This window comes from Phocoena phocoena, chromosome 11 (assembly GCF_963924675.1).
Source record: "Phocoena phocoena chromosome 11, mPhoPho1.1, whole genome shotgun sequence".
Taxonomy (NCBI): Eukaryota; Metazoa; Chordata; class Mammalia; order Artiodactyla; family Phocoenidae; genus Phocoena; species Phocoena phocoena.
The window spans coordinates 60,706,807-60,732,428 of NC_089229.1; the positions used below are offsets into that span (position 1 = coordinate 60,706,807).

At 47.5% G+C, this 25,622-nt stretch overlaps 1 protein-coding gene across 1 annotated transcript; it reads right to left on the reverse strand.

Annotated features, from left to right (window-relative positions):
- Positions 1 to 884: 884 nt before the first annotated feature.
- ZNF740 (zinc finger protein 740) lies at positions 885 to 8,819 on the reverse strand. The gene is made up of 7 exons (XM_065888339.1): positions 8,689 to 8,819; positions 7,532 to 7,848; positions 5,201 to 5,350; positions 4,749 to 4,838; positions 4,030 to 4,153; positions 3,606 to 3,724; positions 885 to 2,608 (listed from the first exon to the last, which is right to left on the reverse strand). The coding sequence occupies exons 2-7, from the start codon at positions 7,538 to 7,540 to the stop codon at positions 2,519 to 2,521; spliced, it is 582 nt and encodes a 193-aa protein (XP_065744411.1). The 5' UTR covers positions 7,541 to 7,848; positions 8,689 to 8,819; the 3' UTR covers positions 885 to 2,518.
- Positions 8,820 to 25,622: the final 16,803 nt, after the last annotated feature.

Below are 25,622 nucleotides of genomic sequence, written 5' to 3' on the forward strand. Positions count from 1 at the left end.
CCGCCCACCCAGGCAGGAAGCCAAGGTCTGCAAAGGGCCAGGGAACATCTGGACCTAAACACACATTCGCACACTCAGGGGCACAGATCACTCGTGTGATTCTCTCCACACATACCCCAACTCACCCCAACCATAAACAGATTAGCCGCAGGTGACAGGAAGCAAAGCCTCCCCACTTTCAAAAGCGCGTTTGGAAGGACAGAATTTTCTAAATGAATCCTAGACAAATCCCAGCCCCCAGCAGAGCCCTCTAACAGGGAGGGGGCTGGCTCACATGCAGAAAGATGCCCTACTTGCAGGGACCAAGGGCAGGTCCAAGAATTCGCGGTCTAGTTTCTGGACCACATTAAATGGGAGTGCCAGCACAGAACTAGAAGAGCACAGGTAGCAAACACATTCCCCAGCGTCTCCCCCACAGGATCTCAGATGCTGTCAGGGAAGATCTAAAGGGTGCCACGCCTCCTTTCTTTTTCCCTGAAATCCTCACACCTCAGAGACCCCCACCCCGCCATTTCCTCCAGAATAGGTAACAGCCAGGAGTCTGCTGCTGCTACTGCCTACATTTCTCTGGGAGATGAAATCACCTCCTGGAGGTTGCCATCTCAGATCCCCACTGACAGCTCGGTCAGGTTCACTGGGAAATGAAATCACTTCCTGGAGGTTGCCATCTCAGATCCCCACTGACAGCTCGGTCAGGTTCACTGGGAGATGAAATCACCTCCTGGAGGTTGCCATCTCAGATCCCCACTGACAGCTCGGTCAGGTTCACCAAGTCAAGTCTCCGTGATTCTTCCATAATTACTCACCCCTCCTCCCCACAGGTCAGGGCAGGCCACAACCTGGGAGTCAACCAAACCCCAGAACCTCCCATAAGGATCCTTTCCTTAGCAGGAAGAGGGTTTTTATTTCACTTTAGAAAATTCATATTCACAAGCCCTGGTTTGGGTTAGAAACATCCTAACCACCAGTCTGTTGAATCAATCTTAAAAAACCCCTCCAGAACAAAGCCCTCCAGTCCCCTAAGTTGAGTTCTTCAGCTTCTCTTGGGACCTCAAGCACCCTTCAGATTTGTTGGGGTGGGGAGGTTGTCAGGAGAGGCTGCTTTACGCTCATCCTCCCATGAGCTGAGGGCTAGAGAAGGGTTTGGCTCAATAATATGCCATCTCCAAGCATACAAAGACACTCACATACCACACACACACCCACACACCCACACCCCGCACCCCCGATCGCTTTTTGGGGGGTGGACAGGGTGGTGGGGTCGGAGCAGAGAGGAGCAAAGAGTACAGTTAAGAGTAAAACCTACGTTAGGTTTCCTCCTCAGTTTTTCCTCCGCAGCATCCCCACGCCCCACAGTTCTTGGTTGGGTAGGGACGGCCATCAAGAAGGAAGCCAAGACCTTGTTCTTTGGGACTGAAGGCCAGACCCCTATGTCCTCTACCTGAATACAGTGATAGGACTTGGGCAGGGAGAAGAGCTCACACTGCTCAACAGTCATGTCAGGGGACACCAAATTCCTTTCATTTCTTCAACAGCTGTTACCCAACTTGGGGCTAGTCTTGGGTTGCTCCTAAGAGGGCAAAAGGAGAGAGATCCCACTTTGACATCCATGACTTCCTGCTCAACATCTGTCTGGCTTAGGAGTCAATATCAGCGAGGTAGCCAAAAACTATCTCCAAAACCAACTGCCCAAAGAGAGAAAGGAAAGGGGCTTCACGGGCCACTCTCACCCAAGTTTCCTCCAGAAGGCACTTGAGCTGACCCCATTAGGTACCAGTGTGGCATGGGCCATTACAACAGCCATGGCCACAACTCTTGCTCTTCCCCGAAGGAAATGAGAGGTACCTGTCCACTCTTCTTGGATCCAGCCCTTGTCTGCTCCTGTCACTGTTCTTCCTTTTGTCCCTACAGTGTATAAGGAGACCAAAGTAAGCTCAGCTGCCATCCCTGATCCTATTCTCCTTCAAACAGGAGATGAGGTACAGGGCTGTGGAACATTGAGGATCAACTGCAACTAAAAACTCAATTTTGGGGGAGGGCTGGACCAGCCACAGTCCCTACTTTGACCAGGACTCTATTACCTCCATATTACCTGTTTCCACAGTGCACCTGCTGAAATTGTTTTTGGATAAACAAAAACAAGAACAGAACAAACAAATCCCTCTCCCCGATCTTTTCCACTTCAGCTGCCAGCTGGAGTCCAAGGTTGTGGGAGCCACACTTCAGTCTTGGTCCTGTACCTTTAGTCCCCACCTAAGACCTCAGACAAGGGTCCAGGGACTAGCTTCCCTACCCAGGAATGCTGAAGGAACTTCCCCGAGATACTCATAGTCTCAGATTATTTACAGAGCTGAAGCTCTGGGGCCTGCTGTCCCCGATGCACTCTTCTGGTCTCCTGGGTCCACTCCTCCAGGAGGGGGACAGGTACAGACGGGGTGGTGGTGGGACCATCAGACCAGAGGGGTGCGCTCTTCGGTAGAATCTTCTGATCACTCCCACCACCCGGGGCCCCTTGCGCCTATAGAGAAAACTGCCCGTCGGAAGTCTTGGACTGGCACCCTTGGCACATCCGTTTGTGTCTGAGTAATCGATCTGTCCGAGAAAAACACTGAGAAGAAAGGGAGGGTTAAGTGCCTGAGAGGAGAAACTCAGTTACTATTGGCTAGAGCTGCCTTCCCCACACGGGAGAGGCACACATCCCATTCTACACCCCCCTGGCTCATACACAGACGGCATGAGTGCACAGTGGTTAAGAACGCAAGCTCTGAAGTCTCAATTCTGGCCTAGTGCTTAGTAGCCGTGTGACCTTGGGCAAGTTACCTAACAGCCCTGAACCTGTACACTCATCTGTAAAATGGGCTAAAGGTACCTACTCACAGAGTGGCTGCTTCATTTATCACATATTTATTGAGTATCTATCTCAAGGCAGGTACAGTTCTTGGGGCTGAGGACAGAGTGGAGAACCAGAGGGACAAGGTCTCTGCCTCCTGGAGCTTTCATTCTAGTGTTCTGCAGATTCAACCTAAGAGCACGGAGCAAAGCCTGAGACCCAGCAAAGCATCCAGGAAGTGTTAGCTGTTATCGTTTCTCATCTCTTGTTCTTGTCTTATTTTGGTCCTGGCTCTTACATTCTCTACAGATCAGATATTGACCTCCCAGGGCAGAGATTTTATCTCTTCCTCCAAAGTGCACCTGCTCTGAAGTTCGATTCAGTTCGTCTCTTGTCCCGGATCTGCTGTGTCCTTGGGAAACTCAACCTCTCTAAATCTCAATTTCCCCATGGGTGAAATCAGGACAACACAGCTTCCTCACGGAGTTAATGTGAAGGGTGAAGGTTAAACAAAGTAACGTCAAGTATGCTCTCACAGTGCCTAGCACAGAGTAAGTACCCAAGAAATGCTATTATAAATATTACAGTTATTCTAATGGCCCCTACCCATGAGCAGCTGCATAAGGCCAGAGACACATACATCACCCTGAGGTACTAACTCTAACATGGCCAGGAATGCTAGGTGGCCCCCTGTCAGGCAGGGAATGGCGGCAAGCCCTGGTTCTTAGGGAAGAAAGTCTGTGTGTGGGCGTGAATGGATGACACGTGAGCTTACCTGATGACACCGTTCACACTGGTAAGGCTTTTCCCCACTGTGTACACGCTTGTGACGCTCTAGGTGGTACTTCTGGATGAAGCGCATATCACATATGTCACACTCAAATGGCTTCTCACCTGGCCCAGGTGGAGAGAGAGAAGCGAACATCAGGAGGTATACATGGCAGGGACCTCATTCCAGGTATTTTCCCAGAAATCTTTAACTTTTAGTTATGTGCAGACACCTAATGGGGAAGGGTCCCCAAAGCTGCTGGTCTCAGTGACACTAGATACATACAATGTCTCTGCCTCATTCACTTACTTTCTTTCTCTATTAGTATTTCTAATACTTACTCCTTAAAATAAACCCAACAAGAGCTACACGCAAATATAATACAAACTATGGACTATTCTCCCCCTTTGAATGTGAGCAAGAGACTTACCAGTATGAATAAGGATGTGCCTCTTGAGGTGGTAACTGCTCCTAAAGGCTCCAAAGCAGTGTTCACAAACAAAATTTTTGGGAATCTTTACTTGAAAAGAACCATTTTGTTCCACTACCACCACCTGGGGGCAAGAGTCAGGTATGTCATGAGGCTATCCCTCTGCCCCCTTCTTGCCCCCATTCTGCTCTGGGTCTATTTCCAACTGCTGGACAATGTAACCTCTCTGATGCTGTCATCTCCCATATTTCTTAGAGTTAAAAGACCTTCTAAGGAAGGAGGTAGGGTGGGCAAGCTATCTGCCTCGTCACACCCAACACTCTGAATTGACCTGAGGGGGAGTCGGCCTGCCCCTTTGCCACAGAATTTCATGCTCCCCTGACCCTCCTTCCCTTATCAAGGATGTTTCAGAGAGGGCAGAGATCAATTACCAAAGTGGTCTCTGGATGGAATCGGGGTGACACACTCACTGGCTATGAGGGAGCAAAACATCTAGGGAGAGCTCTGGGTTGAGCCAGAGAGGGAAGAAACAGGAGGACTGCCCTATTCCCAAACTGGACCAGTTTGGGGGTTACCCCATTACCTGCCTTTTTCTTTTCTTTTTTTTTTTGGCCGTGCTGCATGGCTTGTGGGATCTTAGTCTCTGACCAGGGACCGCCCTCGGCAGTGAGAGCGCCCAGTCCTAACCGCCGGACCGCTGGGAACTCCCCATTACCTGCCTTTTTAACAGTCTTTTTTGAATGAGAGGCCTCAGCCAAGCTGTCATCGTCTTTGCGGCTCCGGGACTTATCGCTGTCTTTTCGGTGGCTCTTTGAATACAAATCAAATCTAAATTTATAGTCCATCTCAGAACACAAGACAGGAGGCCAAAAAGCTGCTTTGAGACAACTTATAAATGAGAGTAAATCACCTGCCCCAAAGGTTTAGAGAAAGTACGCATTCATTTCCTCTCCAAGTACCCTGGTTTTAAGGAGCTGTTGTACAGAAAAGACCTTCCTTTTCTGTACCCTTTTCTGTATCCTCTAAAATACCCACATTCATTCATTCCCCGGCTGGATCCCCTTTCCCACTTCCCTAAATAGAAGCACTAAGGAATCAAAGCTGGGCATCTTCTGGCAGAGAGCTCGGGCCACCCGACCCCCAGGTGCCGCAATGGACTCAAGTGCTGTACCTGACTCGAGCACCTCAGCATATCAGGGCTACCTGCCCGCTCTCCATTCTCGGCCTGCTTGCTGGCAATCTGGCTCAGCATCATCTTCTTGCTGGCTGCAGTGGGAACCAAACTCACACCTGCTAGGCCTTCACAAGCCAGGAGACTTGCCTAAGTTGAAAGGAGATGAGGTGTCAGGTCACCTGGCAGGGCAGGGCAAAAACAGACTGCCAACTTCTAAAGAACTACCTTTCACACCCAGCTACTAACATGCTGCTTCTCTCTAGGGAGCGTCCCTCCTCACCACAAAACCCTGCTTCCTTCAAGAGTCCTCCCTAACTGACCTCACCAGGAACTACTCACTTTGTCATCTGTCAGCATTTAGATACAGACCAAGTGAATAATCAGTGTCATTGACACTTCTGTCATTAGCACCGCGCTGGGTAAAGCATGTGTCTATGTATTACTCTGAAGTATTTCTAAGCCTTGCGTGTGGGCATGAGGGTCTCTCCTGTTGACCCACTGACACGGGAGATTTCTAGGGGAACTTCCTTCTTCCTCCCTTGATGACACTGAGCTTCACAGAGCCCACTTATGATTGGCAGACCTCACTGGTGCCAAATGTACATTCTATCGGGTCCTACAAACATGTTTATCAGTGAAGTTAGATTAATTTCTCCCTTTAGATTTTAAATTCTCTAGATGTTGCCAATTACAACAGATATAAAAATTAAAACACTTGGAAGGATTTTGGAGTTGGATATACAATTTCTCTCCTCCACCCCGGCCCACCATTTGTATGTGTGCATATCCATATTTTTTCACATCCCCTGCTATACATACAGTTTAAAAATGACTTAAGCGAGAGTGAACACGATGCTGTGAAGTGGGCTGCAAACAAAGGAAGAAGAAACTGAAGGGCTCCTACTCTGCATGGAAAGAAGGAAGCTTTGCATGCAGCTGGAAGAAAGCCAATTATACTGTAATCAGGCTGCCATCCTGGTGAGACTGGTAGGGGAGGGTCCCTGGAAGGGAGCTGGGAGCAGCTCTGGGGTTGCCTGCGTATAGCTTTTCTACCCAGATAACTACAATAACCTATCAAATCATCCTGTCTCTCCAATCCATCCTGTATCCCCGCACTGACAATTACCTTCCAAATACACTGATGTGACGTCACTCTGCTACTTAGCATTCTTCAGAGAGTTCCCATTCCTTACAGAATAAAGACTAATTCCTCAGCAAGGCATAAAAGGCCCTTCAGGGCTCCCCTGGTGGCGCAGTGGTTGAGAGTCCGCCTGCCGATGCAGGGGACACGGGTTCGCGCCCCGGTCCGGGAAGATCCCACATGCTGCGGAGCAGCTGGGCCCGTGAGCCATGGCCGCTGAGCCTGCGCGTCCGGAGCCTGTGCTCCGCAACGGGAGAGGCCACAGCAGTGAGAGGCCCACATACCACAAAAAAAAAAAAAAAAAAAAAAAAAAAAAAAGGCCCTTCAGTCACTCTGCTTGTTTCCCCAGGAAACAACTCCCTTTCCCTAACGTTCCCATCTATCACTATCTACCATATTCCTCGAACCATGCCCCACTTAAACTCTTTCCTCCTTAACTAGCAAACTACCTGCCGTACTCCTAACATCACCACATCCTTCCATGTCTCTAGGCCTCTGCCCATGCAGGTCTCCTTGTCTGAATGCCCTGTTCTGCTTGTTTATCTAGCAAAATCCTATGCATCCTTCCCGCTTCAACTTTTTTCATCCAAGCAGAAGGATCATTCCTCTCCTTCAGTGTACATACCTCTACTATTGCACATTCCTTCAATCAACAGATTCACTATGTCTCTACTACTAACCAGCCACTAGGCAAGGTGTTGTGAATATAAAGATAAACAATAGAGTGCCTCTTCATCTCCCCCCGCCCCAACCCAACTAGCCTGGAAGCTTGTTGGGGACAGGGAAAATTTTATTCATCTTTGTATTCCCAGCACAATGCCTTGCATGTAACAGGAGCTCACTAAATTCCCATTGAAAAAAACAAATGAAGCATTCACCAGACTGTTCACTCCCTCGTGCCCCTCAGCAGTTAATGTACCAAGTGTAAACTGAGTACATGTTGCTTTGCAAATGTCCCATCAGGGCCTGTGATGCAGTATAGCCTACCTCCTTCATTTGACTGGAAGCTCCCTGAAGGCAGGGGCTGTGGCCTGTCTGCTTTCCTTCCTCTAGATCTCCCCCTGGTGCTTAATACAGAGCTTCGCTCACTGGGTTGGTCAATATGTTGACTAAGGCAGCATTCAAGAGTGAAATTGCAAACACGCCTCCCAGTGATCTTGAAGGAGGAGGACTCGAGAGCTTTTTACCTGAGCCATGCTGATTTCTCACTTAATGCAACCCAAAAGTTCACGAGTTTCTCGATCCACCTTTTCTTAAGACACTGTTGTTTGAAGAACTGTCACCAAATCACTGTAACAACTCCTTCGTGTCCCTTCGGTCCTGCTGCCATACTGAACTGCCTTTGTCTTCAAACAGAACTTAGTGTCCTCCAAAAGGAAGATAGATGTTCCAAGAATCCCTGGTCTCTGCCTGGTTCCTGCTTACTATCTGAAGAAAAAGAGTCTTCCAGTCTTGGTTTTCCAGCTGAATTCTCTAGATGAAGTTCACGATCTGTTTCAGAAACCTGAAACCAGAAAGGGAGATGGGGCTGTTAGGTGCAACATCCTCAGGCCATACAACCTGCAGTGAGGTGAACTCTTTTTTTTGCCAGGCGCGCTCTGTGCAACTCCAAAAGAAGACATCAGTCAAGCAGAGTTTTCTTTCTAGGTCATGAGTTGAAACTGGTCTCCGGGCGGCCAACAGGAGCAAAAGTAACTGGGGCCTCTGGTGGAGGAACTGCAGCAGGCCAACTGCTTGGCTTTGCCATCTTAGAACTGGAAGAAGGGGGCGGAGGTCGTCTGGGGCTTTTGTGTACAGTGGGCCGGCCCACGAAGCTCGCACTCTATTAAGGCGACCAGAAGTGTGGTAGAGAAAAGCTCAGGCGCTAACGCTGGGCGCTTGAGCAGCAGGCAGAAATCGAACCAGCAGTACGCGCCCGGGCCAGCCCACACGTGCGCATTCTCCGAGTCAGCCTGAAGGTACGTAAACTCGCTGCGGAGGTGGAAGGCAGGGAGGCGAAGCCCAGCTCTGTGCATTCCCTCCCATCTTCCCTCCCTCGCGCCAGCCAGCCAGCCAGCCAGCCAGCCGCTGCGCCCGCCGCACGCACCCGGAGAGAGCCGAGGAGCGCGCAAGGTGCGTGCTCGCGCCCGCGTCCCTTCAGAGCAAGCCCCCTCAGCCCAGCCGGTGACGCGGCCGGACGGTGATGTGCGCGCGGCCCCTACCCCTCCCCGGGAGCGCCCTCCCTTCGCCACGCGCCCCTCCTCCCCTCCCCTCCCCCTTCCCGCGGGGCGCCCCACGGCCTGCGAACTGCTGAAGCGCTGCCGTCTGCCCAGACGACGCTGCGCTCCCTGGGGCGTGCTCCTACCTGCCAGGCGCGGCCTCCTGCTGTCTCCCCCGCCGCGCGGCCCCTCCTCCAGGCCGCAGCACGCCGTGCCAACCCCGTGGCTACCGCTGCCCCCGCCGGAACCGAGGCAAGTTTACAAACACCAACCCGGGACCCGTTTCCCCGGAAGCACTTCCCCTTCCCCCCTCGTCCTCTCCCCCCTGAGCAGCATTATCCACTTCCGGGCTCGCGACCCTGGACGGGCGGGGGCAGACAGAAAGGGGGTGAGGCTGAGGGCTCACCGAGGGAGTGCAGCTGGCGAGTGGGCGGTGCCGGCGCGCGGAAGGACGGGAAGAGGGAGGATCCGAGGTACGGCGCTTGCGCCGTTGTAGGGGCGCGCCCCGGCGGCCATCTTAATTCAGGGAAGGAACGAGGGCCCTGAGATGTTGGTACGCTGAGTGTGTTGAGCGGTTTGGCTAGGTGAGCTGGTTAGGACTCCTTGAAGAACCGCCATCACTCTCCCTTCCTCCCAGATGTTCTCCCTGTCGCTTCTGAGCCTGGAGCCCCAAATAAAGCCAGAATACTTCGTACCGGGCTTTTTCATGTAATTCGGTCGAGGTCATCTTTACCCGACCTTTCCATCAGGCCCAGATCTGCAGATTCTGAGGGCCGCCGCGTCAGCTGGGAGGGGAGTTAACTTTTTTTGCACGCTCCTGCCGAGTACACTCGGCTCCAATCTGAGAACGGATGCCCTGGCATGGTCTGCGCACCCCGAAGCCTCTGATTTCCCTATATCGCTTCCGCCTTTATTCCAGACCGTCCACAATCTAACATTGGCCTCCTCGCCTGGAAAAAGCCATAGGACTCCCCTCAGTAGGAGAATGTAATCTCTTTGGAGACTTAGCGATGCAGGGTGCCCGTGGGACCGGCTACATTAGGAAAACTTGAGCCTTTCTTTAAATTCTATTCCCAACTTTAGGGAGGGGTTCTGCTAAAGATGGGCTATGCATTTAGTGCACTTGATGGAAGGAAATGTCGATTCTATTTAGGTGTGTCAGATTGTGAGTTTAGGAGAATTAACGGAGGTGCCAAAAGAAAAAAAAATATTTATGAAAGAATTGCCAGCTACCTTTTGTACACAGATTTAATCTCCCTGAGCGCTCCATTTTTTGAGTAATTGACAGCAAATCCTTGTGCTCTTAGGATCATCATAGAACAGATAAAATGGAGCGAGATCACCAGAAATAAATCTTTAATTTTAAAAAATTAGGTCATGCTTATTTTAATAAGTCCACATGGCACAAAAGAATTAAAAGGCATGGGCTTCCCTGGTGGTGCAGTGATTGAGAGTCCGCCTGCCGATGCAGGGGACGCTGGTTCGTGCCCCAGTCCGGGAAGATCCCACATGCCGGCGGAGTGGCTGGGCCCGTGAGCCATGGCCGCTGAGCCTGCGCGTCCGGAGCCTGTGCTCCGCAACGGGAGAGGCCACAGCAGTGAGAGGCCCGCGTACCACAAAAAAAAAAAAAAAAAAGAATTAAAAGGCAAAAACTATTTTGCCATTTACTATTCCATGCTCCTGAAGGTAGTCACTTTTACAAGTTTGGTGTATATACATCCAAGCTTTTTTCTATGTTCATAAATTTGTTGTTTCATCCAAAACATATTTTTGAGCACCTACAATGGACCAAACAAGTGTATTTTAGATATTTTCTAAGTCATTTCACATTTTAAAAATTGTTGCATAGTATTCCAACTATTTTAATTTGTCTAGACCCATGTTGATGAACATTTAGGTTACTTATAGTTTTTTTGTATAAGTATAGTTTCTTTTTGTTTTTCTAGATAAATTCGTAGGTAGGATATGTGCATTTTAAATTTTAATAGATTCTGTGAAATTGAATTTCAGAAGTTTGTAACAATTTACACACTCAGAGCCATGTGTGAATGTCCCCATTTCCTACAACCTTGGCAATACTGGATGCTATGAATTTTTGTACAGTTGCAAACTTGATAGGTGAAAAATAGTAATTTCATTATTTTAAGTTGCATGTCGTTAGTAGTGAAGTTGAGCATCTCTTGTTGCTTTTTTTTTTTTTTTTTTTTTTTTTTTGCGATACGCGGGCCTCTCACTGTTGTGGTCTCTCCCGTTGCGGAGCACAGGCTCCGGACGCGCAGGCTCAGCGGCCATGGCTCACGGGCCCAGCCGCTCCGCAGGCATGTGGGATCTTCCCGGACCGGAACATGAACCCGTGTCCCCTGCATCGGCAGGCGGACTCTCAACCACTGCGCCACCAGGGAAGCCCCTCTTGTTGCTTTTTGACCATTTTAATTGTTTTCGTGAACTGCCTGTTCACATCTTTTGCCTGTTAAGGAAAAAAAGATCGTTTGTCTATTTCGTATTGATTGGTAGTAATCTCTATGTTATATTAACTTTTCATTTGTCATATGCTTTTAAAATATTTTCTCTTAGTTTTTCATTTATCTTTGAACTTTTTTTAGAGTGAAAGTTATGCTTTATGGGAAAATATTTGAAACATTCCTATGAAAATAGCAAGACAAGAATGTTTACAATCAAAACTAATATTCTATTAAAGCTACTGGCCACTCAAAAGTCATTATTATTTTCATATTTTTATACTCATTATTTTCACATGATATATCCATCCACAAAGAGAATCAGTTGACAAGATACTAAAACCAGTGAGTTCAGCAGCATCGCCAGATATATGATTAACAAACAAAAATTATATAAATAAGATATGAGAACAATAATCAACCATAAAAATGTCATAGAAAGTTCTCATTCACAATAAAAATGTTACATTATAGACGTAAACTTAACAGGAAATTGCAAATTATGCATTAAGAAAGTCAGATTATTTTAGTGGAAGAAAAAAAGGGCTGATTATTATTTTTGGCTGCACCACGCGGCTTGCGGGATCTTAGTTCCCCGACCGGGGATCGAACCTGGGCCAAGGCAGTGAACGCACTGAGTCCTAACCACTGGACTGCCAGAGAATTCCCAAAAGGCTTGATTAGATGGAGAGTTTTACCATGTCCGTGAATAGGAAGACTTAATATTGCAGAGACACAGTTTTTACTTTAGGTTAAATTCTTATTAAAACAGGACTTTGCATGGAACTTAAGCTGACTTTTAGATCTGCATGGAAAGGAAAAATTGCAAGGAAAGCAAAAACCGTTTTTGGAAAGCAATGAATAGGTAAAATAATGGTGGGGGAGGGGAGATAAAGCCATAAATCATCTTTAACCACTTTATTTATTTAAAAAATATTTATTTATGTAGCTGCATTGGGTCATAGTTGTGGCACGTGGGATCTTCGTTGCCGCGTGCGGGATCTTTAGTTGTGGCATGCGAGATCTAGTTCCCTGACCAGGGATTGAACCCCAGCCCCCTGCATTGGGAGCGCAGAGTCTTAGCCACTGGAGCACCAGGGAAGTCCCTAACCACTTTAATGGTGTCTTTCTTTACACAGAATTTTAAAAGTTTTATGTAGTCAGATCTGCCTATGGCTTTTGGGTTTTTGTGATATGCTACCTCAAGATTATAGAAATATTTCCCTGTACTTCCTTCCGGTATCTTTATGGTTGTATGTTTTCAGTTTTATGTCTTTATCTCAGCTGCAGTTTATTTTCTTTAATTTTTATTTTCTTTCTTTATTTTTAAATTAATTACTTTTTGGCTGCGTTGGGTCTTTGTTGCTGTGCGCGGGCTTTCCCTAGTTGTGGTCAGTGGGGGCTGTTCTTTGTTGTGGTATGCAGGCTTCTCATTGCGATGGCTTCTCTTGTTGTGGAGCACGGGCTCTAGGAGTGCGGGCTTCAGTAGTTGCAGCACACGAGCTCAGTAGTTGTGGCTCGTGGGCTATAGAGCGCAGGCTCAGTAGTTGTGGCGCACGGGCTTAGTTGCACCGCGGCATGTGGGATCTTCCCGGACCAGGGCTCGAACCAGTGTTCCCTGCATTGGCAGGCGGATTCTTAACCACTGCACCACCAGGGAAGTCCCTGCAGTTTATTTGTGTGTGTGGTGAGTAGTGAGAAATGCCAGACTTAAAAGGGACCAATAATGTAATAGGAGAGGTACTAGCCTAGATGCCTAGAAAATCAGTGATCTAGGCTTCCTCCCATGTCACCTTTGTAATTTTGGACAAATTAATCTCACTTTTTTTTGTCTCAAGAACCCTTGACTCGAAAATGAGGGTGAATAAATACTTTTTCAGGCAAATTTCTAGCACTACTGTGAGGCTCAAATGAGATCATAGGTGAGAAGGCTTTACGAAGAAAAAAAAACGCTTTGCAGATCTTCTCAGTTATCTTTAATACTGATTTTTGGTTTATGCATATCAATGTAAGTGTAGTGCAGCATCATTTTTCAGTACCTGGAAATAGTTTATTCAAGTTTGTGGAAGACCTTGGGGGAAGGGAGAGGAGAGTGGGAAAGATGAAAACTAACATTTTTCTGAATGCCTGTTTCATATTTGGTGCTTTACTTAAGGAAGGATAAGACTTAGACCTCTCTTCCCAGGAGTTTACAGTCTAGAAGAGGGGAAAACACTGTACACATAAGAATTGGAGCCACTGTTAACGTGGATGTTGAGTCGGTGGGGTTTGTTAATAGGTAGACAGCTAGGTCAGTGTTTTCACTTTCTAACAATAAGCCTGGCTGAAAGTGCTTTAAGAAGCAACTGCCCTAATCTCTTTGCCCTCAGGCAGACCTCCTCCTGGGCGACCTTCCCCACCTTCTCTGGTACACTGTCCCCTCAGGCCCACCCCATCTCTTTTTCAGGTAGTATTGTAATGATTACCGATTAGTCTTTTCCTGTACCAGATCTCTATTGCCTTAAGGACAGCGGGAATGTTTTCTCTTTGAAGGCTGCCCTGGGCCAGTTGACCAGAGTTAACCAGCCCTCCCTTTCTTTAGTGAGGAGCAAGCCTTTATTTTATGTGCTGGCTTCCCTCCTGGCCTGTTAGCTGGAGCAAACAAGGCAGACACAGCACCTGGGGCAGTGCCAGGCATCAGACAGTCAGTGTTTGTTGAACTACCTGAACTTGTTCCTCTCTCTGAGAGCCAGTTAGGCTGCATAGTAGAAATGAGCAGTATGTAGCTACCTTTGTCACCTGGTGGACCTTTAGATGAGAGTTGATTGAGGAGAGTTGGGAAACCACATGGTGTAATGGGGTCATTCCTTGAGCCCGGCAATTTGGTTTTTTTTTTTTTACATCTTTATTGGAGTATAATTGCTTTACAATGGTGTGTTAGTTTCTGCTTTATAACAAAGTGAATCAGTTATACATATACATATGTTCCCATATCTCTTCCCTCTTGTGTCTCCCTCCCTCCCACCCTCCCTAGTCCACCCCTCCAGGCCGTCACAAAGCACCGAGCTGATCTCCCTGTGCTATGCAGCTGCTTCCCACTAGCTATCTATTTTACGTTTGGTAGTGTATATATGTCCATGCCTCTCTCTCTTTGTCACAGCTTACCCTTCCCCCTCCCCATATCCTCAAGTCCATTCTCTAGTAGGTCTGTGTCTTTATTCCTGTCTTACCCCTAGGTTCTTCATGGCATTTTTTTTTTAGATTCCATATATATGTGTTAGCATACGGTATTTGTCTCTCTCTTTCTGACTTACTTCACTCTGTAGGACAGATTCTAGGTCTATCCACCTCATTACATGTCGTTTCTTTTTATGAGCCTGGCGATTTGTATAGTTTGGAATTCTTCTTGCCCCTTCATTCCTCCTTAATCTTTTATGTTGCTTAAAAATAATATTTATTTTAATTACATAAGTCAATGGAATTATCATATAAAATTATAAAAATATAGAAGTGTGTAAATAAGAAAATGAAAATCATCTATGATTCCGATACTGAGAAATAACCGCAGTTAGTATTTTGAAGACTTTTCCCATCTTTTCCAGTTTTTAAAAAAAATGCATGGCGAGTGACTGCTAACAGTTATGGGGTCTCTTTTGGGGATGATGAAAATGTTCTGGACAGTGTGATCGATGCACAACTTTGTGAATATACTAAAAACCACTGAATTGTACACTTTAAAAGGGTGAGTTTTGTGGTTTGTGAATCGTATCTCAATAAAGCTGTTTTTTTGTTTCTTTCTTTTAATGCTTGTAAGGGTTAAGAATCCACCTGCCAATGCAGGGGACACGGGTTTGAGCCCTGGTCTGGGAAGATTTCACATGCCGCGGAGCAATAAGTCCGTGCGCCACAACTACTGAGCCTGTGCTCTAGAGTCCGCATGCCACAACTACTGAGCCTGCGTGCCTAGAGCCCGTGCTCCGCACCAAGAGAAGCCACCGCAATGAGAAGCCCGCATGCTGCAATGAAGAGTAGCCCCCGCTCGCCGCGAGTAGAGAAAGCCCGCGCACAGCAGCAAAGACCCAATGCAGCCAAAAATAAGATAAATAAAATAAATAAATTTAAAATGCTTGTAGGTACCTACACACAGTGTCGTTTTCTGAACTGAAAGCGCGTATACAGTGCTTCTTTGCCGCTAAATGATTTAGCGTGTTTCCTAAGAATAAGAACATTCCTTTACATAACTACGATGCAATGATCAAGTTCAGGAAATGGAGCACTGATAGAAGAATTCTAATACTTATGAGGCCTTTCATTGTCAGATTCCACTAGTTCTTCCAGTAACTTTCTTCACAGCAGGTTTTTTTCTTCCTTATCCAGGAGCCTATTTAAGATCACATATTCCTTTTGGTTGTAATGTCTCTAGTTTCCTTCAATCTGGAACAGTTCCTCAGTCTTTCTTTGATTTTCATGATATTGACAGTTTTGAAGATTACAGGCTACATTGTTTTGTAGAATGATCCTCAATTTAGAAACATCTGTTTCCTCATGTTTAAATTCAGGTTGTGCGTTTTGGCCATTTTTCCATACCTCACATCAGAAGGCCCACGATGTCCATCCATCCCGTTACTGGTGATGTTAGCCTTGATCACTTGGGTAAGGTGGTGTCCACCAGATTTCTCCACTGTAAAGTTACCATTTCCCTTTAAAGTGCTTTTAAGGAAAAGAATTTTACAGCATAACCCAGAAGAAAAAGCTTTATCCAGGTTTTAGTGTTCTGCTGATTTTTTTTTTTTTTTTTGCTGTGCGTGGGCCTCTCACTGTTGTGGCCTCTCCCGTTGCGGAGCACAGGCTCCGGACGTGCAGGCTCAGCGGCCATGGCTCACGGGCCCAGCCTCTCCGCAGCATGTGGGATCTTCCCGGACCAGGGCACGAACCCGTGTCCCCTGCATCGGCAGGCGGACTTTCAACCACTGTGCCACCAGGGAAGCCCCTCTGCTGATGGGGTTTTTTTTTTTTTTCTGCTGATGTTTTGAATGAGAAATAAAGATGTAACATTTGAAGACTAAATAAAAAGGAAAAAAATCAGCCAGGGATGAGGAGGCAGGAGCTCAGTTAGAATCTAGGTTTCAGAAGATGGTACCATTCACTTAACCAGGAAACTCAAGAAAAAGGCTCATAATCAGTCCACTTTTGGACCTGTTGAGTGTGAAGTCCGGTGAGACTTCCAAATTAGGCAGGTGGCATCATGGATCTTGGCTGGGGAGAGATGTCTGGGATGGAGGAGTCACCATCATGTAGCCCTGGAAGCAGAGTAGATTGTCCAGGGAGAGGTGCAGAACACAGATGAAAGAGGCCATGGGATAGAACCCTGAGGGAGGGCCAGAGGAATGTGAAAAGGCAAAGGGAACTAAGAAATGGTCAGAGGTAGTCATATGGAAGCCAGTGAAAGAAAATGTTTCAAGATGGGATGGCAAACTATGTCTGTTGGCTCCAGAGGGGTCAAGTAGGATAAAGATGATATGTGTCCATTGGATTTGGAGGCAGGGATGTTCTTGGTGGCATTGAAGGTGTAAGCTACATGGTGGTGGGCTCAGGAAAGTGTGAGAGGAGAGGACATGAAGATGGAGTGGAGACAACTTTTTTAAGAAGGTTGGCTGAGAAGAGGAGGTGGCTGGAGTAGGAATGTGTTGTGAGAGGTTTAGACAATTTAAAATGCTGTGAGAGGGCTTCCCTGGTGGCGCAGTGGTTGAGAGTCCACCTGCCGATGCAGGGGACGTGGGTTCGTGCACCGGCCCAGGGGGATCCCACATGCCGCGGAGCGGCTGGGCCCGTGAGCCATGGCCGCTGAGCCTGCGTGTCAGGAGTCTATGCTCCGCAATGGGAGAGGCCACAACAGTGAGAGGCCCACGTACCGCAAAAAAAATAATAAAATAAAAAATAAAATGCTGTGAGAAAGAGGTAGTGGGAAGAAGAGTTGGAGAAATGGGGGGCGGGGGTAATCAAGAGGGTATCCCTGAAGGAGAAGGAGAGGAAACCCTTAGACCAATGGGTCCAACTCAGATGTCTACAGGGCCAGGCAGGTAAAGCAGATGAGTGAGGTGGACTAGTGTGGACTGAGGTGAAACAGAATGCAAAATTCTAAGGGCCTGTGGCCAGTCCTCTTCTGAGGATTGTCATCCGATCATCATCCATTGTCATGCACTTTACAGTGCCCCCTTGTGGGAGGAATATGCATCCTCACCCCACTGCCCCAGGGCTTGCTTTGGTCAACTGGATCTGACCAGATATGCCGTATGCTAGGTCTGAGCAGAAGTTTTAGGAGCTGGTGCATGGTTTTCTCTTCTGTGAGAACATTGTGTCCCAAGTAGGGACTATTCCTTCAGTCTGGGTCTTGAAATAAAGGCATATAAATCAGAGCTATAGCCAACCCTACCACCAATATAAACCTTGAAAGAGAAATAAATCTCTGTTGTAAGGCAGTGGTCCCCCCTGCCCCCCAACCGTGCACGGCTTGCAGGATCTTAGTTCCCCAACCAGAGATCGAACCCTCGCCCCCTGCAGTGTAAGCACGGAGTCTTAACCACTGGACCGCCAGGGAAGTCCCAAGACGGTGGGGTTTTGAAGTCATTAGTTACCACAGCAAAACTGACTAATACAGGAGTTCAACCAAAATAAAGCTATACTAAGATATTTTTTACTCCTCGAGTTAAAAAGATTCAGAAGTTTGACAGCATGCTCTGTTACTGAGGCTGAGAACACAGGCGCTTTCATACATTGGTGTCACCTCTATGGATGTTGGCAATCCTTATCAAAGTTACAGATGCAGATGGCTGTAATCAGAAAGACAGACAATAACAAGTCTGTCAAGGATGTGGAGAAATGGGAACCCTCGTGGGAATGTAAAATAGTGTAGTCACTTTGGAAAGCAGTTCGGCAGTTCCTCAAAGAGTTAAATGTGGGACTTCCCTGGTGGTGCAGTGGTTAAGACTCCTGGCTCCCAATGCAGGGGGCCTGGGTTCGATCCCGGGTCAGGGAACTAGATCCCACATACATGCCGCAACTAAGAGTTCGCATGCCACAACTAAGGAGGCCTCCTGCTGCAACTAAGGAGTCTGTGAGCTGCAACTAAGGCCTGGCGCAACAACAACAAAAAGTCAAACGTAAAGTTACTTTATGAGCTAGCAATTCCACTACCAGGTATGTACCCAAGAGAATTGAAAACATGTCCACACAAAAAATTGTATATTAATGTTCATAGCAGCATTATTCCCAATAGCTTAATTGTGGAAGCAACCTAAATGTCCATCAATTGATGGATACTTGAAATGTGGTATATCCATACAATGGAATATTATCTGATCATAAAAGGGAACGAAGTTCTGATACATGCTACAACATGGATGAACCTTGAAAACGTTATGCTAAGTAAAAGAAGCCAGTCACAGAAGATAACATACTGTTTGTTTCCATTTATGTGAAAGTGTCCAGAATAGGCAGATCTTTAGAAGCAGGAAATAGATGAGTGGTTGTCAGTGGTGGGGGGAGGGGAGAATGGGGAGTTTCTTTTTTTTTTTTTTTTTTTGTGGTACGTGGGCCTCTCACTGTTGTGGCCTCTCCCGTTGCGGAGCACAAGCTCCGGACGCGCAGGCTCAGCGGCCATGGCCCACGGGCCCAGCCGCTCTGTGGCATGTGGGATCTTCCCGGACCGGGGCACGAACCCGTGTCCCCTGCATCGGCAGGCAGACTCTCAATCACTGCGCCACCGGGGAAGCCCGGGAGTTTCTTTTTGTGAGGATGAAAATGTTCTGGAATTAGTGATGATGGTGGCACAATTTGGCTACTACATGAACAACCACTGAATTGTACAATTTATTTATTTTTTATTTAAAAATTTTTTTGGTACCCCAGGTGGGACTGAATTGTACAATTTAAAAGGCTATGCTTTAGAGTATGTAAATTATCTCAATAAAGCTGTTATATTAAAAAATAAGAATGAGGAAGTTCTATATGATCACTCATATACTGTTAACTGAAAAAAAGCAAGGTGCACAACAGGGATTATATGCTTTTATGTGAAAAAGGAGAAAATAATATATATTTACATTTGTTAGTATTTGCATTAAAAACTCTGAAAGATTATCTGAGACACTAATAAAAATAGTTACCTGGAACGGGTATATGGAATGGGGTGGAAATTAGACTTTTCACTATTAATATCTTCATATATTTTGGTTTTGAACTACCTGAATATGTTGCTTAATCAAAAATCTAAAAATTGAAAAGAAAACCCAATGAATGCACAACTATAATAATAATAAAGGGGGAGCTCCACCTACAGGATTGTTGCTCCTTAAAATTCAGGCCCAGTGTTGCTGGATCTTCTGATTTTTTTCACAAGAAGCTGGAAGTTTCGGCATTGACAATTGTTTTTTAAAGTTTTAAAATGTACTGTGCAAGTCAAACAAAACCCTGTCTATGGGTAGCAGTTGGCCCTCCGTCTTCCAGTCTGTGACCTGTGCTTTAGACTGTGACCCTCATGAGGGCAGGGCTGTGGTCTTTTGCTCTCCATTGTGACCTCTAGTGGTCACCAAAGTGCTTGGCACATATATACCAGATAATGAATAAATACTGAAGTGAGGCAGACAGGGATCCAGAGTGCAGGTGACAAAAAGTTGAGTGAGTTTGGGTGGTTTTTATTTTCTATAAGAAATTTGAAATGAGAGGGAAACAGGGAGAAGGTTGATAGGTCAATAATTTGAGAGGTGTGGAAATTTTTGAAATAATTGTTCCAGAGAGTTGGAGATAGAGCCGACAATAGAAGAATAGTAATGTTGCCAGGCAGTGTTGTGTGTCCAGTTGAGACAGTCATTGCTGCTTTTTGCCTCTGAAGATGGTTACTACCTTCATCACAGTCCTGGGAATTCCCTTCACCTCTCTCCTGTGTTGGGCGAAATATGACGTGGTCTGATTCTCTGTCCTTTGTCTGTGACCTGGTTTGGGTTTTGTCTCTGGAAGTCTTTGGATCCTCCATTGTTCTGAAACAATATTATCATCTGTCTTCCTGTTGGTCATTCAGTGGATCATTTGCTCTATCCTGTTCTATAAAGCTTTTTTTTTTTTTTTAATTTCTTTCCACCTTTTTCCCCTTCTCTTTCTGAAACTTCTATTAGTTGACTCTTGGGCCTTTTGGATCAATCTTCTATAGTTCTTTTATGTTTTGTTGTCCATCTCTTTATATTTTTATCTTTCTGTGTGATTTTCTTGACTGTCATTTCAGTTGTCATATTTTTAAATCCCTAGAGCTTCTCATTGTTCTCTGAGTGTTCCTTTTTGAGGGCAACCCCCGCCCCCTTTTTTTTTTGTTATGAATGCAGTATCTTCCTGAATTTTTGAAGCTTTCTTCTGCTCCTTGCATTTCTCCTCTTCTACCAAATACCTTTTTTCAGCGTGTCTGTTTTTACCTCTGTGGTTCACATTAGGGGCTTTCCTCAAGTGTCGGGTAGTCCCTGGCTGTCTGTCTGCTCACATTTAAGAGTGAGGCACTAAGGCATATTGGAAGGCCCAAGTGCATAGAAAGGATGTATTTATTGACTTGTGGGCATCACTGACATGGTGATTGGGTGAGGACTGAAATAAGTGTCAGGTCTTTTCTCTAGGGCTATTGAGGTCAGTTTCTTCAGAGAGGAATCCTCCAGTCTCCTGACCCTGGAAGGTTTACCCCAGGCCACTGGTTCTGAACACTGATCGGGAGAAAGGACTTGACTGGATACCTCCCGCTAATCCTCGTGTATTCAGTACAGTACCTCCTCCTCAACTTCTGCTGTGCTTGGCATCCCTAAGTCCCAGCTGCTCCATTTCAGTTTCTCTAGAAAACAGACTTCCTGCTTCTTTGGAATTAGGTGGAGGAGAGGGGAGTTGCCTCGCTGAATGGGCAGGAGGAGAAGAGTGAGGGCCTAAATGTTCCTTGTATAAATTTTCATCTAATTTCCACGTTTTTAGCTGTGCTTCCTCCTCCTGGCTTCCCAGGTAGCTACTGTTGTAAATTCCTGAGCCTTTCTGGGCTTCTGCCCTAAGAAGCAGCTTATATCTGTTGGCATAACCCTCTGCAGACAGAGTGGCTTTAACTTTTTGCATTTGCTGAACCAGTTACCACTTCTCATCTGCTTTCTATCTTCTACAGTTATTCACATCTCTCACCTCTTGTCTCTCATCTGCTTTCTTCTCCTTTTTTTTTTTTTTGCGGTACGCGGGCCTCTCACCGTCGTGGCCTCTCCCATTGCGGAGCACAGGCTCTGGACGCGCAGGCTCAGTGGCCGTGGCTCTCGGGCCCAGCCTCTCCGCGGCATGTGGGATCTTCCCGGACCAGGGCACGAACCTGTGTCCCCTGCATCGGCAGGCGGACTCTCAACCACTGCGGCCCCAGGGAAGCCCTGCTTTATTCTTCTGAATTTAAAATTCCACTGATATAATTTAGTGGGGTTTCAGGAAGGAGTAGTGGTAAACATATGCATTTAATCTGGTGTGTTTTATTGGAATGAGCGCAGAGACCATGAATTTATAGCAAAACCAATTTGAATGGTTAGGTGGTTTTCACTAGCAGAATTCAGCAGTCCTGGTGGATTTGGTAAAGAGAAGGACTGGCCAGTTGGATTGGGGTTTTGCCAGGTGGATTTGGTGGAAGGACATTAGGGCCAGGGAGTTGAGGATTTTGGACAAAGAGTGGTTGAAACAACAGACCGTACAATCTAGGTTGTGTAAGTGAAGGAAAGAAAGATACAAGGGAGTTGATGGCTGGAGGAGTTTATGAACTAAAGATCCCATGAAGTAAGAAAAACTTGTCAATTTCTTTTTGAGTTTTATTTTATTTATTTTTTTATATAGCAGGTTCTTATTAGTTGTCTATTTTATACATATTAGTGTATATATGTCAATCCCAATCTCCCAGTTCATCCCACCACCCATCCCCGCCACTTTCCCCACTTGGTGTCCATACAAAACTTGTCAATTTTTTTTTTTTTTTTTTTTAAACTTGTCAATTTTTAAACAAACCCTACTTGGTCCTTCCAGCATCTTCTCAGCCAGGGGCGAAAGTGCTATTCCTAAGTTTATTCATGTTTCTTTGCTTTATCATTCTATCTTGGGGGTTAATGCCCTTCTTGCTTTGAAAAAGGAAAACTCTCTCAGGTCCCCAGGACAGGATTCTGTGTGGGGCGTGAGGGTAGTGATGCCTCACCTCCTTGTTTACCCCGGAGGAAACTGGTGGTGTTCAGAGCCCTTGCCTCCACCTTTCTTTTTTTTTTTTCTTTGTGGTACGCGGGCCTCTCACTGTTGTGGCCTCTCCCGTTGCGGAGCACAGGCTCCGGATGCGCAGGCTCAGCGGCCATGGCTCACGGGCCCAGCCGCTCCGCCGCATGTGGGATCTTCCTGGACCGGGGCACAAACCCGTGTCCCCTGCATCAGCAGGCAGACTCTCAACCACTGCGCCACCAGGGAAGCCCCTTTTTTTTTTTTTTAAATTTATTTTATTTATTTATTTTTGGCTGCACTGGGTTTTCGTTGCTACGCGCGAGCTTTGTCTAGTTGCGGCGAGCGGGGCTACTCTTCGTTGTGGTGTGCGGGCTTCTCATTGCAGTGGCTTCTCTTGTTGCAGAGCACGGGCTCTAGGCACGCGGGCTTCAGTAGTTGTGGCACGCAGGCTCAGTAGTTGTGGCTCGCCGGCTTAGTGGCTAGCGGGCTTAGTTGCTCCATGGCATGTGGAGCCCCAGACCAGGGCTCCAACCCGTGTTCCCTGCATTGGCAGGCAGATTCATAACCACTGCGCCACCAGGGAAGTCCCCACCTTTCATTTCTGAGTGGTGACTTTGGTGGGATGGATACAGAAGGGGCCGGGTGGACAGAGCCATGTCTTCCCTGCAGACCTCTTTTCAGAGCTTTGGGAAAAGCCTTCCTCCAGCCTGGGGTCTCTCTTTCTTCACCAGTCGTTCCCTCCTTGCAGCCTGTTTTCCGCTCCCCTGGCCTGCTTGCCGTATCCAACAGCCTGAGCTGATGGACACCCACAGATACGTTGGAGGTTCTCTCTTTAAATCCCTTATTTTACAGAAACTGAGGCCCTGAGGTGTACTCACTCCTGGCCCAGAAGCCTTTGTGCCATAGCAAGCTCAGTGGCTGAGGGAGCCCCGCATGAGGCTGCAGAGCCTGGTGATTAGGGGCGGGTCCTTCAGAGCCCCACACACCCTTGTCCAGACCCAGCTCAGCCACATACTGGCTGCATGACCTGGACACGTTACATACGTCGTGTCTCTGAAATCTGTTTCCTCATCCTTAACTGTGGGTCATAAACTTAACCTCAGTGAAGATGAGAATAATGCATGTTAAGTACAGAATGAGGCATGTGGTAAGTACTTCCACGGTGCCTATTTTTCTTAGCCTCTCTCCTTCTAGCCTTTCCACCTAAAACGCCCCACTGCTGCCACCTGTCAGGGGAGCCAGAGTGAGCACTGATGAAGGATTGAGTCTTATTCCCAAGGCTGAGTCAGTTCCCCTAGTTTCCCAAAACCCAATCTGCTGAGGAGAAGTTTAAGGATAGGACCACTGGGGTCCCTTGGACCTGTGTTTTCAACTAGCTTGGGGTCCAGTGGCTGCTGACAGTGGATTATACCAGAGGAAGATTCCTTCTGTTCCATGTTTCCTGGATCCTCTTACCCCCTCATTTGGCGGGTTCCCCAGGCCTTGGTGTTTTCCCCTCTCTCCCTGGCCATCTCTGTGAGCGTTCTCTCCCCTGGGGAATGGAGCCCATCACAAGGCTTCAGCTGTGCCCCACCTCTCGAGTCTGCTTCTCATTCCTGCATCTCAGCAGAGCTCTGGACCTGACTTCCTCCCATATGCGTATTTGTAGCCCTGGACACCTCCACTTAGATGAGTATTTCCAAGAAATAACAGTCTTACTTTCCATCCAGCCTCCACTTTCTGCATCCCTATTTCTTTTATGGGCACCCAGGCTTGAAACCCCAGGGTCGTCCTTGACCCTTCCTTCCCCTCCAATGTAGATTCTGTAAGTGTTGAATTGAGTATAATCCAGCAAGTGGTTAAGCCTGCATATTCCTCTACCTGTCCTTCCCTAGCGACATCACCCTTATTCACGTGTGGCTCACCTCTTTCCCGGTTTACAGCAATGGCCTGTTCATTCTTCTGCATCCATCTGCTATACACTGGTCTTCTGAGAGCATTGTTTTCATCACATTAATCCTTGCCACAGAATCTTTCAGTGGCTTTCCATTTTCTGCAGGATAAAATCTAGATTCTTGGCCTGGCTGGCACTCAAGGCTCTCCATAATCTCTCGTGCAGCTCTGCCCACCCTGCCTCTGCTCCCGTGTCGTCCTTGCAGACCTTCTCTCCAGCCGGCCAGGCACCTTCACTGACCTGAGAATCAGCCATACTCATTCCTGATGTAAGCTCATGGCATTCCCCCGGTCCCTGAATGCCTCTCTTCCTCCCTTTCTCCAGTCCTGTTGCTCCTGCCTGCTTTCAAGTTGCAGCCCCAGTCCCACTGCAGATCCTCCTCAGGCTTCAGCCTTCATCCGTCTCTTCTCCTGAATAGCGCTTGGGATCAGCATCTCGCCAGCGCCCTGGGCTGTAACTGTTGCACGTGCATCGGTATCCCCCCTCCCCACCCACCAACCCCAGCACCCTGGTGTGAACACAGTTGGTGCTCACTTCAAACAGCCACTCCCGGGCTTCCCTGGTGGCACAGTGGCTGGGAGTCCGCCTGCCGATGCAGGGGACGCGGGTTCGTGCCCTGGTCCGGGAGGATCCCACATGCCGCGGAGAGGCTGGGCCCGTGAGCCCTGGCCGCTGAGCCTGCGCGTCTGGAGCCTATGCTCCGCGACGGGAGAGGCCACAGCAGTGAGAGGCCCACGAACTGCAAAAAAACAACAACAAAAACAAAAGCAAACAGCCACTTCCTGTTTCTTGAGCACTCTCAGCCTGCAAGGCACAGGGTTATACTTAACGGTCTGCCTCCTCAGTGTGGCCTCCTTTTCTTCCTGCTCTTCAGAGAAGAGGGCTTTAGAAATCAGGACAGTTCTGAGAAGACTCTGGGGGTTGGGATGCAAAGAGATCGGCCTCTCAGGCCTGCCTAAACCATTTCTCTGTTCCTCTCCAGTCTAAGTGAAGGTGGCATATGTTTTTGCCTTACATCTCATCTCCCCGCTTCTTCATGTCAGCTAATGGTTATTCAGGAAACTTATCTCAACCTGCTGGCCCTATCCCAAATCTTCAGGGCATGGGTCATGAGAATGATGTCATGGCCATGTGACTGCTGCCTATACCTTGCTCCCTCTGCTGCCCTAGTCCTAACACTCTAAAAAGCCAGTTGTGTCCCCTGCTTCCAGCTCACCTGGACGAAGACCCGAGCAGAAAGGTAAGCTTCTCACCTGTGCCTTTGGTGAGCAGTGGCCACTGGATTCTACCTGCTCAACACTTCTTTCCCACCTGTTTCTGCTGGCTCTCTCCCTGGGCGCTCTCGCTTGCCTTATCTGTACAGTGAAGGCTGGGGCTAGGCCCTAGGCCCATTACGGAGTTGAAGTTCTTGCTGGTTAGGTCCAGGTGGGGTCCCCAGGCTGAGTAGGGAATAACTCCTTCT

Bases quoted from the DNA above. Each gene is read 5' to 3' on its own strand.
- ZNF740 (XM_065888339.1), bottom strand. The intron at 4,154-4,748 runs GCAGGTAATGGG...TCTTGCCCCCAG, and splicing joins CAAAAAAGACTGTTAAAAAG to GTGGTGGTAGTGGAACAAAA. The intron at 2,609-3,605 runs GTAAGCTCACGT...CTTTCTTCTCAG, and splicing joins AGTGTGAACGGTGTCATCAG to TGTTTTTCTCGGACAGATCG.